The 17,617-nt window shown below is 41.6% G+C and overlaps 1 protein-coding gene across 3 annotated transcripts in view; it reads left to right on the top strand.

Moving 5' to 3' along the window:
- The window catches only part of PRKN (parkin RBR E3 ubiquitin protein ligase), an 852,414-nt gene that overhangs the window by 818,944 nt on the left and 15,853 nt on the right, over positions 1-17,617 (top strand). For all 3 annotated transcript variants that reach the window (XM_068405902.1, XM_068405892.1, XM_068405910.1), the window contains exon 10: positions 9,583-9,669. In XM_068405902.1, the coding sequence (XP_068262003.1) occupies positions 9,583-9,669 (87 nt within the window). The remainder of the gene's footprint in view (positions 1-9,582; positions 9,670-17,617) is intronic.

Here is a 17,617-nt window from a genome sequence, read left to right on the forward strand (position 1 = left end):
TGCAGGAAGTGATATTTTAATGTAGCTTCCAACCACTTCGTTGCAAAAAATCAGCTTTTGACATCACACATGTAAAGTGATGCATCTTCTATGGGACGAATATTTTCAAAAGAGACACTGTTATACTTGTTATAAAATGCTTTGTCTCACACCTTCTAAAGGCATCTCAGGATAACTACTATTTTCCCTCTTTGCATCCTCCTTCCTTAAAAATAATGCTGCTTTCTGTATAAAATTTTACTTCTTACTCTTCTTTGTATCCATTTTAGTGTTGACAACATACATGCTAGCTTTTTTTTCTTTAGCATGTACCTCATGCTCTGACTTTATCTGCTCTAGGGTAAATACTGTATTGTTCCACTGGAGTTACAGTGGATTTCTACTACTGTAAGTGAGAGAGAAACACAGTGTATGTTTTAATATATGCCTATATATATTATGTATTTAGAGATTTAGTTCTCTCTTTTTTTTTCTTTTATCAGTAGTAAGTGGAATGCTACATTCTTTCTTGAGATATTCAAAATATAGAGAATAATATCCACTAGGTTACAAAAAGTTTTTTTAAAAATCATAGTTTAGATACATTTTCCATCTTTGGCTGCTTTAAAAATGTTCCTTATGGTCATAAATGACTAATCCCCTTATCCCTTGCATTTAGGTTCTAATATATTCCATTAAATGATAAGGTGGCAATAATATTGATTTTTTTCAATGTAAATTGAAAAAATACCATGTATATATACTCATATAAATACCATGTAATTTATTATGGAAATCATTTGTAGAAATCTTAAGTTTACCTGCACCCACTTTGCGTTTTGTTAGTCATCCAGACATAAAATTGCTCAAAATTATAAACTACATAGATGTGGTTAGGTGTCTGTACCACTTACTAAAGTTACTTAAACGGGAACAGAACTAAGTCAATACACAACTTTTTTTTTTTTTTCTGGTGGTGGCAGCAAGAACCTAATAGTGAATTAAATTTCTTTGTCATGTCTGTACTACACAGTGAAGTAAGGGATCTCTGTAGTTCCACATCCCCAAGCTAGCTCCGAGCAGTGCTGAAACATCTACCCAGCATAACACAGCACCATGCAGAGACCGTAGTCCAGGTTCCAAATGTGCTATAGCTGCATTAGCTACAGATCACTGACATGGCTGTAAGACTTCCAGCAGGGCTGCCTTAAAGCCTCTCAGCAGTGTGAGCTGCAAGTAAACTTCAGTTTTGCCACCTGAAGAGGAAGGAATGGGTCTAGGCTACTGCTGCGTAGAAATGAGAAGGCAGAGAGGAGAAGCGACTACACAGGAGTTAAGAGCAGAGGAAGATGCTTGGCTGTGACAGCTGGTCCTGAAGGAGGGGTCAGAGACCATGGCAGCACCTATTTCTGGGATTAGGAAGAGCTCCTCAAAGTAGTGATGTTTAACATCTGAGGTCTTGTCATAGTCCCTGAAGCATGACAAGCTAGAAGCTCTCTCTGCTTGCTGTCTGCAGCTCTGGCACAGGTGACGTAAGTAACAGGGACATGAATGTCTTGCTGTGTTTAGCAGGCTGCTGCTGTAGGCAGCTACCTACTTTGTTTAAGCTTGTTTGGCTTCCTTTTCCAGAGGTAGCTTGGTTGGCCTGGGCATCTCTTCCCAGTGCTCCGGAGCATAGGATTGTTCTGCTCACAGTAAAAGCTGTGCAACTCTGCCAGGACCAGCTATACCTGTTCAGACAACAAAACCCCTGGTCCACTTTGAAAATTTTGCAGTGTTCGAACTCATGTTTGTGTGGGTAGTCAACTATGAGATGGGATTCTGCAGTGATAAAAAGATCTGACTCTATTATGGACACATAATAGCACAACCAATAACAGGTTTTCCTACTTTCAATATACCACATAATGTTGTTACTAACTCTGCTTTATAGACTTTTCATGCTTATTTTCTGGAATGGGCTAGTAAGTCTCACCTCCCAGCCAACATGCTAAGAACAAGATTGTGCAATACCTTTATGTGTAGGTTTGGGGTAGAGGAATCTGGAACGAGCATTATCCCTTCTCCCACAGGGGCCTCTAGTCATTTCATCTGAAAGAAGCAGCTGGGTTCATCTCAGCTTCTTTCTTCCGTTCTGTGCCTTGCAGCACTTGGACCACAAGTCAAGTCAGAAGGGGGTGGAAAGAAAAAGCAAGATTGGCCATCCACATAAATCATCAAACAGGAGGTTTGGGGAGATCTGGGACAGGTTCTCTGAGCTTCTGCTGTCCATTTTACCAATCCACCTTTTAGGGTAATGCTGCCTGATGCAAGGCAAGCTCCAGGTCAGTCTTTTTGTCAGCAGACACAAACTCATCAGCACACACTGAAGGGCCTTGGGATGTACATGACATCATATAGATCTTGGGGAATGAGCCCGTGGGTTGTTTTGTAGAAGTCAGGAAGGAGACTTTCACTTTCAGATTCACAAGAAAAACATTTAAATTTCTAAGACGTTTTGATGCAGTCCTATACTTAAACCTTTTCATGTTTATAGAAAACTGCCTCTTATAGTATTGATGGCAAATTGCCCTTAGATTGCAAAAGCTGCACAGAGACTGCACCTATATTTTTGACACCGTGTTTTGACAGATTGTCATGCTCCTCACAAAAGTTTGATTTTAGATGAAATATGCATAGTAAATGTGTCTACTTTACTATAAAGAAGAAGAGCAAAATTGCTCTGCAAGTACTACCATGCTTTGCAATTGCATTATATCTGATAAAACCGGTGTCATTAAAATCGATACTTTTTCTATTGTGGCATTTATCTTCATTGTAGTATTTGCAGGTTTTTCTATAACTGACAATTGGCAAAGCCACATATCCTAAGTAAACATAGCTACTGCAGATGGAAAATATTCTGCTTTTAAAGGTTATTACTGTAAGCACAAGAAATACCAAAAGACAGGGCATGTGGCTGACCGTCTCACACTTGGTGCTGGATATAACAAAGTGCCAGAGGCAAAGTCAACCCAGTACCCAAGATGTGTGGCTCACAGCAGTAGCACAAGGACTGCGACATTCAGGGAGAGGGTGGGGCGTGTGTTTAATTGACTTTGGATGGAAATAAGTAACAAAGTACTTAGTTTCAAAGTAAAAAAATGCTTAGTCTGTGTTTATGGAGGTTTGAACTCTAGCCAACAATCAGATTGCTCTCTGGTACACAAAAGATATGCTATGTGGTAAAACTTTTTCCACTGAAATTTGGGGGCTGGGGGCTTTTCTTAAAAAAAAAAAAATTCTTTAGGTAAGTATCACTCACTATAACATTATAATTTATACTTTGGAAAGTGCAATTGGACGCTACATTTTTCTAAACAGAAACACTATAGAGAGTTGACTTGGGGAATTATGAGCAGTGCCATCTATATGTCAATCTCTGATATCTTTGATTTCCCTTAAGGCATGCTCATATTTTCTCTATACATCCTTGCTTCAGTCAGCAGCCTATAGTTTGACTACAAAAGCTCATTTAGGATTGAAACTTTGTGCCTTATAATAGTTTACATTTTCAAGGGGATTTTTTTGACCAGGTGATGATGTTGTCAGGTGAAGAGAGGGAATTTTTTGCCTTTCCAGTGTTTTATTTGTGTTGCTATTTAATAAAACACTCTTTGGGTAAAAAAACCTCATTGAAAAATCCTAGTAGTCTGATAAAAAAACAAAGTATACATCTGCTGTATACAATATAAACACTTGCTAGTTAGAACTCATAGGAGCTTCTGTGTGATTGATGACTACTTGTTTGCACTCCTTCATCCTATTTTCATTTACCCGAAAATAAAAGCATGGAAATACTTTACTGATTACCTTTATTAGGCTGAGTTTTGACCTTAGGAAACCAGGGTGTGGTTCTTTTGAGGAATGATCTGAGATGATTGGTGGGGAGTCCAATGTTTAAAAACTAGAAGTCTTCTCCCTTACAGTGCTGCTATGTGGTCTTGAACAAGTCTCTTTGGTGTCGATCCTCAATGGCATTTGAGTTTCCACATCAACTTACTTAAGATCCTCAAATTTTAGGGATCTGTGGCCAAGGATTTCTATGAATTAGGCTCCATTCACTAAAACAGAAATAGTAGTATTTGCTGCTTCACAGGAGCACGGTGAGAGAGGTTCACTTACAATTCCAAGATGCTCCGATGCTCTGGTGATCAAAGCTGTGCAAGTACCTTAGAATGCTACATGATTTTACTTTGATGTGTAATATGTAACCAAACTGGTTTTGACACACACAGAAATGAGTCTATCTAGTTCCATATATATCTTCGATTATACTTGGTTTCCCTTGTATTCTCTTTAGAATATACTATAGCCTTCTCGCATTACAACAGCACTTAGCGTGCATTTTCTGGCAGCTCATTAAATAATAAAATTAACACCTGTCAGCTATGGTTTATTTCACCGTTAGCATGAATTATGATTATAATGTAGTACTCTTTTGGTTGTGTTTTGGACTTGATTTTAGAGGAAAGAGTGAGTAGAGGCATTGAAAGTTGATTTCTTGAAGTACTTGTTTGCCTGAGAAGGCAAGATGAAACTCATAAGCCCTTCATTTTAAAAGAAAGGCAAGAAGATATCTGATTTTTCTTTGTTCATATAGTCATGGTTTTGAGGAACCTTCTCATCTCTTGCATACTAGTTCTGCACTACTGGCAGAAAGCTCCAGTACTGATGGAGGTGTTGATCCTGCCTTCATGTAGTAGCTTTAATTTTCATGATTCCTATCTGTAGTGATAGGTCCAGACAGCCAGCACTGAATGAGGGAAGATCAAAGGAAAAAAAGTAGAAGAACAGAGAAGACAAAACAATTTTCATAAGATTGCTAGTCAATATATTCTCAGGGACAACAGGTTATATCAGAAGAAACTGATTTCATTCTATGATGAGATTACAAGTTTGATAAGAAAAAGTAATTGCACAAAACCAATTTTTTTTTTTAAGACTTCAAACTACAGAATATTGTGATAAGGAAATCATCACCATAATATATCAATAAAAGGCTTTAGGGGTCTGCGTTCCAACTGACATAGTTAGGCAGTATGGATGCCTCACTGGGCAGTGATCGTGTGGATTAAGAACTGGCAGATCACAGAAAGTAGTGTTTTCTGTGAAGAATGTACGTGTAGCAGGGTATTGCTAGCAGCATTAAACAGGAACTGACGGCAAACCTGCCACGATTCAATACTTAACAGTGATCCAGAAGTAAATATAAAGACTCTGCTGATACAGCACAGCAATTATACAAAGATTAGTCAGACATAATTAATGACAAAAACAAGACAGTGCCCAGAAAAGTGCCATGAATGTGATTTGGGGCTGGGGGAGAGAGGGAGGAGGAATGGCTTAGCCAGTGAGAAACTTAAGAGTTTCTCTGTTTAGGTTGAAGAAGATTCAGAGGTATCTTGATTACGGTACATAAGTACCTTCACAGGAAGAAAATACCTGATACTGAAAGACTCTATTTTAGCAGAGAAATGCGAAGCAGAAAACAGCAGCTGGAAGCTGAAACCGGAAAGCGTCGAAGTAGACATTAGATACAATTTTTAACAGTGATTTTGGAAGGCCATTAAAACACTGTACCAGAGGTATGAGAGCATCTTTCCTCAGCTGATCTCTTTAATCTGGATGTGAATGTCTGTTTTGGAAGATAGACTTTAGCCTAACCATGTATCATACATAGTCTGTCTTCAGTCTCGCTAATAGTGATCACTGTAGAAGTGAAGATGTGGCAGTCCAGATTTCAATATGGATTGCAGAAACCTGGTAAGAAATCAGGGTACGTGCTTGTGTTGTTAGCTCACATAAACATCCCTAGCAGTGCATGCACAGTGCTGCAGTTTAAATCTTGTCTATGACTACCTGACTGCAACCTTGCCTTCATTCTGCTGTGTAGACACATGGGAGGAGGCAAGGGTGAAAAAGAAAAGGAATATCTGAGTTGACGAGTAACTTTAAAATAATAGTAGGGAGCTCAAACTTGAAGCTTTGTGTAGGGATTCAAGAATGGGAGGGTTGTATTGAAGTTGGAAGAAAGATAATTTTAACAGTGACATTTTGTAAGCACTATAGGGAGGTATTATCAAAGACCAAAGAAAAGGCTTTTGCAGTAGGCCAGAGAGAGAATGAGAGCTGTAGTGCTTAATCCAAGGGAAAGCAGATCTTCGAAATGTTGTGAAAAACGAAATGGCAGAATCTTGTTTCCAAAAAATCAATGAGCATAGCATGTAAATGACAAACTCATTTTCCTTTCATCCAAAAAAAAGAGCTACATTCTGTTCCTGCTTCCAAACGTAAAACACTATAAATGGCCCAGTCAGGAATAACTGAGAGTACAGTTCATTTTCACCATCCTAGTTTTCATTCAGCATCACACTTGGCACTGCAGATGTCATCTGTGGGTGTTGAATTCCATAGAGCTGACCAGAGTTTGGTCTGATTTTAACTTTTGTTTGAATGATCATAAAGATACGAGGATTTTAAAAACGGGATCTGGATCTCTGTTGAGGTTTTTAGTACCGCCTATTCTGAGGTCACTTGGATTCAGGATTTCTGCTTAGGCCTACCTTATACATTTTTACAGATACTCAAAAGCCTGTAATAGCACATGCATAGGTTACATTAATTTCCAGTGCCTAAATCCCTTAAGTGCTCTGGAGATTTCCCTGATAATCCTCTTTTTAATGCATAAACCTAGAGGGTAGGTTTGGGACCTTTGGGATTTCTTCTTTGTGCTGGTTGTTTTCCAATCAAAGAATCTTTCAAGGGTAGCAACAGTAAGTGCTAAATACACAAAGACACAGGAAGTTTATATGCTGTTTATATTATCACAGTAATCTGCCAGTCTTTTTTTGGCAAATGAAGGGAAATAGAGTGTTACTGTTATTAGTAATTACACTACTTATAGTAATTTTAAACACTTACTAATATTAAATTTTTGCAGAAGTGTGAAATCCTGACTGAACAACTTAAATCCTTTTCTTTCCAAGGGCAAAATAACTGTATTAATATTAATGAAGCCACAAAATACAAGTTAATTGACAGCATTTTTGCAGTTGCTGTATTTTATTACTGAAATTTTATTGTATTTTTCATGTCTGAATGTAAAGAATGAATAAAACTATCACAAACTGTTCTTTGTTGTAAGTGGCAATGCCTTTTCTTTATGATGCATGCTTTGCCATAAAAAAGGAGTGCTTAATGCATTTCTGTTGGGAGATGCCTATTTATTCTGACAAACCGATCAGCCTCCGGTGTGTTCTTTTGCCACAGAACTGATTTTACATCTCATCCATTATCTAATAAGATGTGAAGAGAGTATCCTGTCTCACCAACAACAATCAGGCTTTGTTTCATTATAAGGATGTGGCAGGCTCGCTCATGGACTTACTTGTAGGATACACGATTGTTAGTGAAAGGCCCAGTCATACCCACATGCATGTTTCCAGTACAACAAGCCTATGGGGAAAACACTGGTAACATTGGTCCCAAGGATTTTTTATTTTAAAGGTAGGTATAAAAAGTCACCTTTATAATGAGAAAATGCATTTCACATCTTCAAATAATACAGCATGAGTTTATGAATTTTATTATTATAATAAATAGCAACGCCACATAAACTATGTTGTGAGGCAGCCGCAATGTCTTTGCAAAATATATGCCCTGGGAGTTTTTTCCTTTCTTCAGTATTTCCCCCTTTTCAATGTTTATGAAAGGCTTAAAATTGCACTTGCATGGGAAAAGTGAGAAAGACTGGAGTGAGGAAAGCAAGATGAAGTGTTGTGTGGTAAGGCAGTGATAAAGCAAGCGTATACAAAACCCTTTCAGAGAAATGTTTTCAGCCAGATGTGTTCATAAGGAAATAAAGCCACAAAGGAAAAAGAGAATAGGGGACACAGTAGGAGATACAGTTAAACCTGGCCTTAACTTTAATTGTTAAGGGATAACAAGTCTTCGAGATATTAGGTATGCAGACAGAGAGTACCTCTCAGTATGTTTTTGAGCAGCGTTCAACACAGCTGAAACTTCTGACCACTGATGCAGTGCAAATTGTTGTTATACTTAAATGATGCTCTATTACAATAATGCAGCCTCTCATACAATGTACCTTGTAAAAGTGCCCCCCCTGTTAAGCTGTTTGCTAACAAGCACAAGTGAATTAACAGATCAGTGTTAGTTGAAGTAAAATAAAACCTTTTAAATCATTGACAAAATAGTGGAGAGAAGTGACAAGAAAGCAAACAAGTGATTAGGTTTGGTATCTCTGGAAGTTAGAACACTCACTCCACTCCTCTGCTCCAAATTTCCCTGACTTTCTGAATAACAGGATCAATTCTTTTGGACTTGCACAATGCTTCTTTTCGTTAAAGTGTGGTTTCTTTAGCATGACAATGAAATATGATTTTCAATGCTTGTCAGAAAAGTGACAATACAGCTTGAAAGAGTTCAAAATTACATTGCAAAAGCTGGAATTTGTGTCAGACAAATGTTCTAGTGTCATGTCCTCCTGATATCCTTTATTCGTTACATGTGAATGCAGCTCTGTATCTAAAAATCAGGGCTGTTTTATCAGCCTTGCTTATGCCAGTCAGAATGGCTTACCGCTGAGAGATCTTTCAGAATCCAGAGTTGCATCAAGACAGCATAGCTTTAAAACAGCATAAGAGAGACCCATTTTACATTATTGACTTCTTTCCTTACCTGCAAGGACACAGAATTTAATGCAGCATTGATGGGTCAAAGATTTTGACACGTGTCAAGACAGATATCTTCATTTTAGAGTTTAAAAAAAAAGATATCAAACTTGATGATACATATGAACCAGTTTAGGTGGCAGAGGCAGCTCAGACTGAGGTAGGGACAATTGTTTTACTCATCTGCAAAAGACATTACTTTTCAATGAAGCCTTATGTAAAGAACAATGTAATTTAAGGATAATGAAACCAGAACAACTGCTAGAAATGCAATAAGGGTCTAGAGGTAGTCCCCTAGAACCAGTATTAAGTAACCTATCATTGTGTTCTTTCTATGGATTTTTTTTTAAGCATTCTACAAAAGTATATGGCAAGGATATAATTTTCTAGAAAATGGTATTTCATATGACCTATATAAAGTGATCATCCCCTAGTAAGGTCATCAGTAGTTTTCCATAGAGAGTGCATTTGATTCAGAACTATGAATAGACTATTTCCATTAGCAAACACTATAAAGCAGAACTGCTTGTGTCAGCCAGCACCCTTCTTGTATAAACGGATTTCACTGTAGGAGAAACACACCCAGAAATATCTAGTATGACTTTATGTCCCTAAACGGACTGTGTAGCAAAATCTCATTTTTAGTAATGGCATTTATGTTACTTCACCAATGAAATGTATAATAATAACAGCAAAATTGTTGTGCTAATGATCAGAGTGTATAATAAGATGCACAATTAGGAGGATTATGGGAATTTAATGGGATGAGAAGGGCAAGAGATCATCTGCTGTATGGCTCTTCATGATTGTAACCTGCTGTCTATATCCCTAATGTGTTTTTATGACTTTTGTGCTTTGGTTTGTTTTCCAGTTTGTGTTCTGCCGTGAATGTAAAGAAGAATACCATGAAGGGGAATGCAGCTCGCTCCTCAGCACGCAGGGAGCCATGGCCCAGAAGGTAGGGATCCCACAACTCATTACATCCTGATCATTATCCATGGCCCAGCTAGAGTGACATTTGTCAAATGGGTCCTAATTATAATCCTAAGTAAAAGCAATTATGTTCATGCTGAATTACTCCAGCCGTCGGAGTTGCCGAACTGGCTTTGCGGTGGATTTCAGTCGCTTTGATTGATGGAGTAGCTGAGTTCTGTCAGGAACACACAGAGCTCTGCCATCAGCTGATAAAGAAAAGGCCTTCCCAATGGGCTTTTGGGGTTGTCTCTATTCAATGTGAACACTTTTGAAAGGCTTTCTGTAGTCTTGCTGCCTTTCAGCTTATTTTCAGTGCACCAGTCAGGAAATCATGTGGGTTTGGGCTGAATAATAGGGTTTTTATACAGCCTATGCAGAAAATTCTGTTGATAATTTATGTTTTAGCTTAGAGAAATAAAAAATGGATTGCCTAGGCTGGAAGCTGTTAGATGATAATTATTTGAGGCTGCTCTATAATTTTGTATCTATTGTAACTACAAACCTGGACAGGAAATAGCTTTTCTCTCCTGGTATTTCTCTTTGTTTGTGATTCAAGTTCCCCTGCTCTCCATGGCAAATAAATCACAGTCTTTCCAATTAAAAAAAAAAAAAAAGAGAGAAAGTGCAAAGAACAGGAGAGTTACCCCCTAAATATCTCACAGTTTGGTGCACAGGGTGTGCTCCTAAGAAGCAGAAAACTCATATTCAGATATCTGGCATGTTTGTTGCCAAGAGGAAGCTCGAACCCTGAGCCCCCCACCACAGTCCAATGAAGTGGATGCAAGATTGCGGGCAGGTGCTGATGAGGACTTTCGTCCAGCCAGCTCTCAACAAGGCATGCCCAGCTCCTGTCAGTGCCTGCAGGCAGTCTCTGTCTGAGGCTGGCTTTTGGGGCCTCTCACTCTTTGCATGTAGCGACTGAGAGGGAGCTGGAGGCCTACTGGGAACTTTTTCCATGTGCTACCTTGAGACATTAAGTTGCCACACTTTGGAGACACTGCACTAGGCTATGATCTGTGTAGAGTTTCTTCTTGGAGACACTGCACTAGGCTATGACCTGTGTAGAGTTTCTTCTCTTTAACCTCTCTTAGTGAAGCTCTTCTAATTTATAAAAAGAATTAGCACTCATTGAGACAGAATTAAGCAGCCTGTATCCTAGTAGTCAGTCCAGGTGTCTGCCTCTGGTGCCCTGAAACATATGTACTGTATGAGACCCAAAATCCATCTACTTTCCCAGCCTCTAGTGATTTGTGATTCAGACATGGTATTTTGTGTTTAGCAGCTATCAGCAAATTTTTATTCCATAAATTTGTGCACCCCCTTTTTTGAAGCCATGTATACACAAGGAGATTTGCAGCTTAACTACCCTCTATGAAGAACAATCTCCTTTTGTTTGCAGTAGCCTTAGAACAGTCTTCCAGCTCCCATTTACATTTATGTAAAAACAAAACAACTTCAACAGAGACATTGAGAGATACTTAAAGCATTCAATAGCCTGGTAAAGTAAGAGACCAAGGCTCAATGTCTCACCTGAATTAAATAGAGCTTGAACTTGAATATATCCAGGCCAGGTCATGTAGGGAGAAGATTAGAAGGGCCAAAGCTCAATTAGAGCTCGATTTGGCTGCTACAGTCAAAGACAACAAAAAAAGCTTTTACAAATACATCAACAGCAAAAGAAGGGTCAAGGAGAGCCTCCACCACTTGCTGAATGAGGAGGGTAGTGTAGTGTCAGGGGATGAGGAAAAGGCAGAGGTGCTCAATGCCTTCTTTGCCTCGGTCTTTAATGTCAAGATCGGTTGTCCTCAGGAGACTCGGCCCCCAGAGCCTGAAGTTAGGGTCGGGGGGCTGTGTGAACCTCCCAGGATCCAGGAGGAGGCGGTTAGTGACCTGCTGTGCCAGTTGGACACCCACAAGGCTATCGGCCCGGATGGGATTCACCCCAGAGTAATGAAGGAACTGGCAGATGAACTTGCCAAACCACTCTCGATTATCTACCATCAGTCCTGGTTAACTGGAGAAGTTCCAGCTGACTGGAAATTAGCAAATGTAACGCCCATCTACAAGAAGGGTCGGAAGGACGATCCAGGGAACTATAGGCCTGTCAGCCTGACCTCGGTGCCAGGCAAGGTGATGGAACAGATCATCCTGAGTGCCATTACACGGCACATGCAGGACAATCGGGGCATCGGGGCCAGCCAATATGGATTCATGAAAGACAGGTCCTGCTCGACCAACCTGATCTCCTTCTATGACAAAGTGACCCGCTTAGTAGATGAGGGCAGGGCTGTGGATGTAGTCTATCTAGACTTCAGTAAGGCATTCGACACTGTCTCCCACAGCATCCTCCTGGACAAACTGGCTGCCCGGGGCTTGGATGGGTGGACTCTTAAATGGGTTAAAAACTGGCTGGATGGCCGAATCCAGAGAGTGGTGGTGAATGGGGCAAAGTCCAGCTGGCGGCCGGTCACTAGCGGTGTTCCCCAGGGCTCAGTTCTGGGGACGGTGCTGTTCAATATCTTTATAGATGATCTAGACGTAGGGATTGATGATCTAGACGTAGGGATTGAGTGCACCCTCAGCAAATTTGCAGATGACACCAAGCTGGGTGGGAGTGTTGATCTGCTGGAGGGTAGGAAGGCCCTACAGAGGGATTTGGACAGGTTAGATAGATGGGCCAAGACCAACGGCATGAGGTTCAACAAGAACAAGTGCCGGGTCTTATACTTCAGCCACAACAGCCCCATGCAGCGCTACAGGCTGGGGGAAGAGTGGTTAGAAAGCGGCCTGGTGGAAAGAGACCTGGGGGTGCTGATCGACAGCCAGCTAAACATGAGCCAGCAGTGTGCCCAGGTGGCCAAGAAGGCCAATGGCATCCTGGCCTCTATTAGGAATAGTGTAGCCAGCCGGTCTAGGGGAGTGATCGTCCCTCTCTACTCGGCCCTGGTGAGGCCGCATCTTGAATACTGTGTTCAGTTCTGGGCCCCGCACTTCAAGAAAGATGTTGAGGTGTTGGAGCGAGTCCAGAGGAGGGCGACCAAGCTGGTGAAGGGTCTGGAGGGTCTGACCTACGAGGAATGGCTGAGGGAGCTGGGGTTGTTTAGCCTGGAGAAGAGGAGACTCCGAGGTGACCTTATTGCAGTCTACAGCTACCTGAAGGGAGGTTATAGTGAAGTGGGAGTTGGCCTCTTCTCCCGGGCAACTAGCGATAGGACAAGAGGACACGGCCTCAAGCTTCGCCAGGGGAGGTTCAGGTTGGACATCAGGAAGAATTTCTTTTCAGAAAGGGTTATTAGACATTGGAATGGGCTGCCCAGGGAGGTGGTGGAGTCACCATCTCTGGATGTGTTTAAGAAAAGACTGGACATGGCACTTAGTGCCATGGTCTAGTTGACAGGGTGGTGCAAGGGCAACGGTTGGACTTGATGATCCCTGAGGTCTCTTCCAACCTGGTTGATTCTGTGATTCTGTGATATCTCAACATGAACAGTAAGCCCTATATCCATTAAGCTATTTATGCCTAGAATTTTGCCTAGAGTACTGAAAGTCATCATGGCACCTTACAAATTAGTTCAACAATGTTGGCTCTGTGGAAGTTAGAGGTTGTATAATTTCCATGCTCTAGGGCAGAGATAAAGGTGTGCCAGGAAAAAACAGAATACCATAGGAAGAAGTGGTTTATTTTAAATATTTGCATATTGCCTTAGCTTCTCCTGATGACAATGGGAGTGCTTCATCCATCTGGTTCAGTATCTCAGCACATGAATTGCACCCAATTAGACCTGTTAACTTAGAAAAGTTGACTACTTTTGCTGTTCCGGTGTAATGTGAACATTTTTGCTGTTCCTGAAAAATTCCCTGTACTCCCAAAGAGCTGTTCCAGAATAGCTAAATGATAGTACCAGAATAACTCTTGCAGCTATGCAAATCAGTTCCCCAGTATAGACAAGACCATAGACTACCAAAAATTCATTTAGACTCCAACTTAAGCTGAAGTTAATTGATTTAAGTCAGCTGCCGTTTCCTCTAACAAGAGAGCTGCACTAATTAAACTTCTCCACAAGGTGGTGATGTGCCACTGACGGAATGTTTTCCCTGGCTTTTTGTAACCAGGTGAGCAAACTGAGAAGTAGCTAAAACAAGGCAAGCCCAGGTGCTGGTGAGATGTTGGTTTCATACGAATAACATCACTACAAAGCTGTCTTGCATACAACACTCTCGTACAATGCATACAAAACGTCCATGGGGCATATATGGAAAGAAGTGCATGTGGGACTGTTTCATTTCTCTCACTAAAATTAATTTAAACATTTATCCATCTGTGCTTTCAGCCTTTTTGTTCTGTTTGGCCCTCCTCTGCTAGGTGCACAACCCTGTGTGTCAGAGTTAAATTGCTATTATTGTTATACTTGTTTGGGCCATGAGAAGGATTGTTTTCTGTTTGACCATCTGTTCTGAGGTAGAAGTAATAAACTTTCAGGGCCGTCTTGTACAGCTTCATCTCCTCCAATTTGACTACTGTCTGCATCCTTTCCATATCATTTGTTTTAGAAACAGATCTTATTGTCACAACTCCTGCTGCTTGGAGTCAACAGGATGCACTGCCACCAAACTGTTCCTCTGCAGAACTGGTGCAGAATATGTGGTGTCAGGAAAATGCTTTCTGTAAGAAAAAAGCAGCTTTTATTTTAGTCTCTAGCGGCTACAGTAGTGAAAGGACCTTCCATTGTCTTTGCATTTCTGCAAATGCCTGCCCATCCCTGATGTTCCCAGTGTGAGAGGAAACACTTGTGGTCAAGTTTAGGCCTAAGTCAGCATGATAGAGGTGAATATGGTGGAGCATGAGGAGTGGCAAAGAGCTGGAAGAAAAACCAAAAAGGAGTATTGTTGTGGAGGAATTGGGTAGCCAGAAGTTGATGGTGATGGCAACATAGAGAGCGGGAAGAGCTGTGGTGCCACTCAAAGCAGCCCTCTAATGGTCCGTGTGGCACTGCAAGGGCCATCTGCTCCGTGGGGCTCCCCGCGTGTCTGCCAGGGCAGGGTCTGGCACCTCCCTGGGGATGGAGATGGTCTGAGGACGGGCCAGTATGTGGGCCCGCAGGTGGGCCCAGCTCAGCAGGGCCCATGGCTGGGCAGGGCAGTGTAGCTGGAGACTGGCCCTGCTGCGGAGCTGCTGAGGCAGGGGCTGGTGACCCCAGGGGCTGACATGGGGTCCCAGGATGTGGGCAGGGTGTGGGGAATCCCAAGGGGCTGGGCTGGGACAGCAAGGTCTGGTGGTACCTTCAGAGCCTGACACCAATTTGGGAAGTCTTGGAGAAGGAGATCCCTCAAAAAGAGAGGTAGAGCCTGATACAGATGCATTCAAGTGTCCATGAAAGCCAAGAGCTGACGGCAGCGAGAGGTGGAGATGCTATTGTTTGACTGTGACCTTTCAGAGATAGACTGAAAGCTCTAGAAAGAGGAGAAGAGAGAAGAAAGGGAATAAGCCTGTGAGATGACATGGGACAACTATCAGAGCCCAGGAAGCAGAAAAGGTGGTGGTAAAAGGGGCCTGTTCTGGGCCAGATGTCAGAAGGAGTAAGGAGGAAGCCTGAGGTCAACAGGAAGGAGTGAAGCTGGTGGGACTGTGAAGGGAAGGAGGGCAGCAGGGAAGGGGGAATGGAGTCAGTTGGCAGGAGGAAGGAAGAGGGCAACTGCGGCTGCGGAGCACAGGAGGGACAAAGCAAGTGCCATGCATGGTGCTTAAGGCTATTCAAAATAAAGGGGGTTGAACCTTATAAAGGTGGGAAGCTACAGGGCATTACTTGCTGTTTGCAGTAGAAAAGGTAAAATCAGCAATGGGCGTGCAGAGAATAGCCTAGCTTTAAATACTGTTATATCCCAGTCTTTCAGATCTATGCATAGATGTTGCATGGTACATTGGGATGGATAAAATGTCCTCTTTCTACTGGAATGTCCTTTTTTAGCCCTGATAGGCCATTGAAAACTCATCTTAAGCATTTACTGGTGCAGGGATGATTATTTCCCATCTTAGTGTGTAAGTTACATAATTTCAGGGAAAAGAAAACGTATCTGTGGCAACTTCAGTGGAGAAGCTTTCTTTTAAAACCATTGCCACCTCTTGGAGCTGTTTGAAGGTTGAGATGTGAGAAGAAATCATGTTTGATGGATTAAAAGGCACAGTGTGCACGATGGAATCAATGACACAATAAAGGTGACTCCGGCCATATTTAGGTTTAGAAATAACCGCATAGTCCCTGCTATGTACCCCACAAAACCAAGCTTCCTGGCCCTTTTTAACCTCACTCATATACAGTCTATGCTGATTGGGAATCTAGCCATAAACTAGTTTCCTCTGTAAGTTCCCAGCTTAAAATTAGACTCGCTTCCCTAGCACAAAACGTTTCTAGAGAGTTTGCTTTTTACCAGGATAAGTAATGCACCTTCTTGCTTACTAGCAACTGGACAATAAAATGTGACCTCATATTAGATTTGAACAGTTACAGAGTGTCACGGTTTAAAGCTGGGCCGGCTATTAAACCTGTGGCAGATGCTCTCTGTTATCCCCCCCCTCCCCCCAGAGGGAAAGGGAAAGGGAAAAGGGAGAGAGACTTCTGGGTTGGAAAGTTAAAACAGTTTTAATAAACTATAATAATGAAAAAGAGTATAATAATAATAATAGAAATAATCAAATATATACAAATATATATATACAAAACCAAGATTGAGCTCCCCTTAGGTCAGCCACGTCACCACCGGCACTGCAGGGCAGGCTCCGGGAAGGCCCAGGCTGGGCCTAGCGACGGTCGAGAGCTGGATTCAGGGATGCACGGATCGGGATCGGGGGCAGCAGGAAAACAGACGGAGTCCTCCTTGGACACCGGCCATAGCAGAAAGAGAGCGAGACCCTCGTGATCCCCCCCCTTTATACCGAGAATGACGTGTGTGGGATGGAATACCCTCGTTGGTCAATTTTGGGTCACCTGCCCTGTCTGCTCCCCGCTGCAGCTGCGACCCCCCTTCAGCTCTTCACTTGTAAGCAGTGAGGAATTCAGAATAATTCTAAGAATAAGTACAGCAAGAGCCTTACTGCACAACATCCCTACCGGTACCTCAGCGATAACTACAAACTTTGAGCGTTATCAGTCCTGGAAGCAGACACTGTCTGCAAACATGCAGTTAGTTTCAGAAAGTGCAGTTACTTAGAGGAGACTTAGCTGAAAGTAAAAATCACTGAAAGGAAAATCGGCCTGGTTTAGGCCAAACCAGGACACAGAGTAGCTCCCAGGACTGTTTCAGTGCTGGGCATGTGGATCAGACACCTGCAAGGTTAAACTGTAATAGCAATAGCAATTACACTGATGTAAATTTGGCACAAACATAAATAAGTGAATAGAATGTGGGGACAGAGACATAAATGTTTGAAAAAAAGAACACAAACTGCATGAAATGTGTTATAAAAAGGTATGTTTTAGAGATGGTTCTATGGACAAGCTTTCCACAAGATGGTTTCAGCTGTGGATTATCTTGTCCTGCCAAGCCAATGAGTCTGTGATTATAAAAAGGTAACAGTTTTTTAGCAGGTTTGCTTTTTCAGAGGTTGCTGTGAATTTAGTAAAGAGAATAAATTAAGCATCATGATAGATTTGTATAGTACAGTTGTACACAATTCCCTCCAATCACCTGCATTCAAAGGCTTGAACCTAAAAGAAAATCCCATGTGTAATTCATCACCCCACAAACCCAGTCTGGCAGTCTATGTAGGACCTAGATATAAACCCAGTTCATCTCATTTGAACAAACTCCACTATTAACCCTAGCCCAGCAACAGCTGTAAACCTAAGCCTAGATAAAACATCCATCATGGCTGAAGTTTTAAAGCTTTCCAAGTAGTCTCTTCTTCTCCAAGATCCTTAAAATTCTGTCAGGCC

The sequence above is a fragment of the Nyctibius grandis genome, chromosome 1, assembly GCF_013368605.1.
Source record: "Nyctibius grandis isolate bNycGra1 chromosome 1, bNycGra1.pri, whole genome shotgun sequence".
Lineage (NCBI taxonomy): Eukaryota > Metazoa > Chordata > Aves > Nyctibiiformes > Nyctibiidae > Nyctibius > Nyctibius grandis.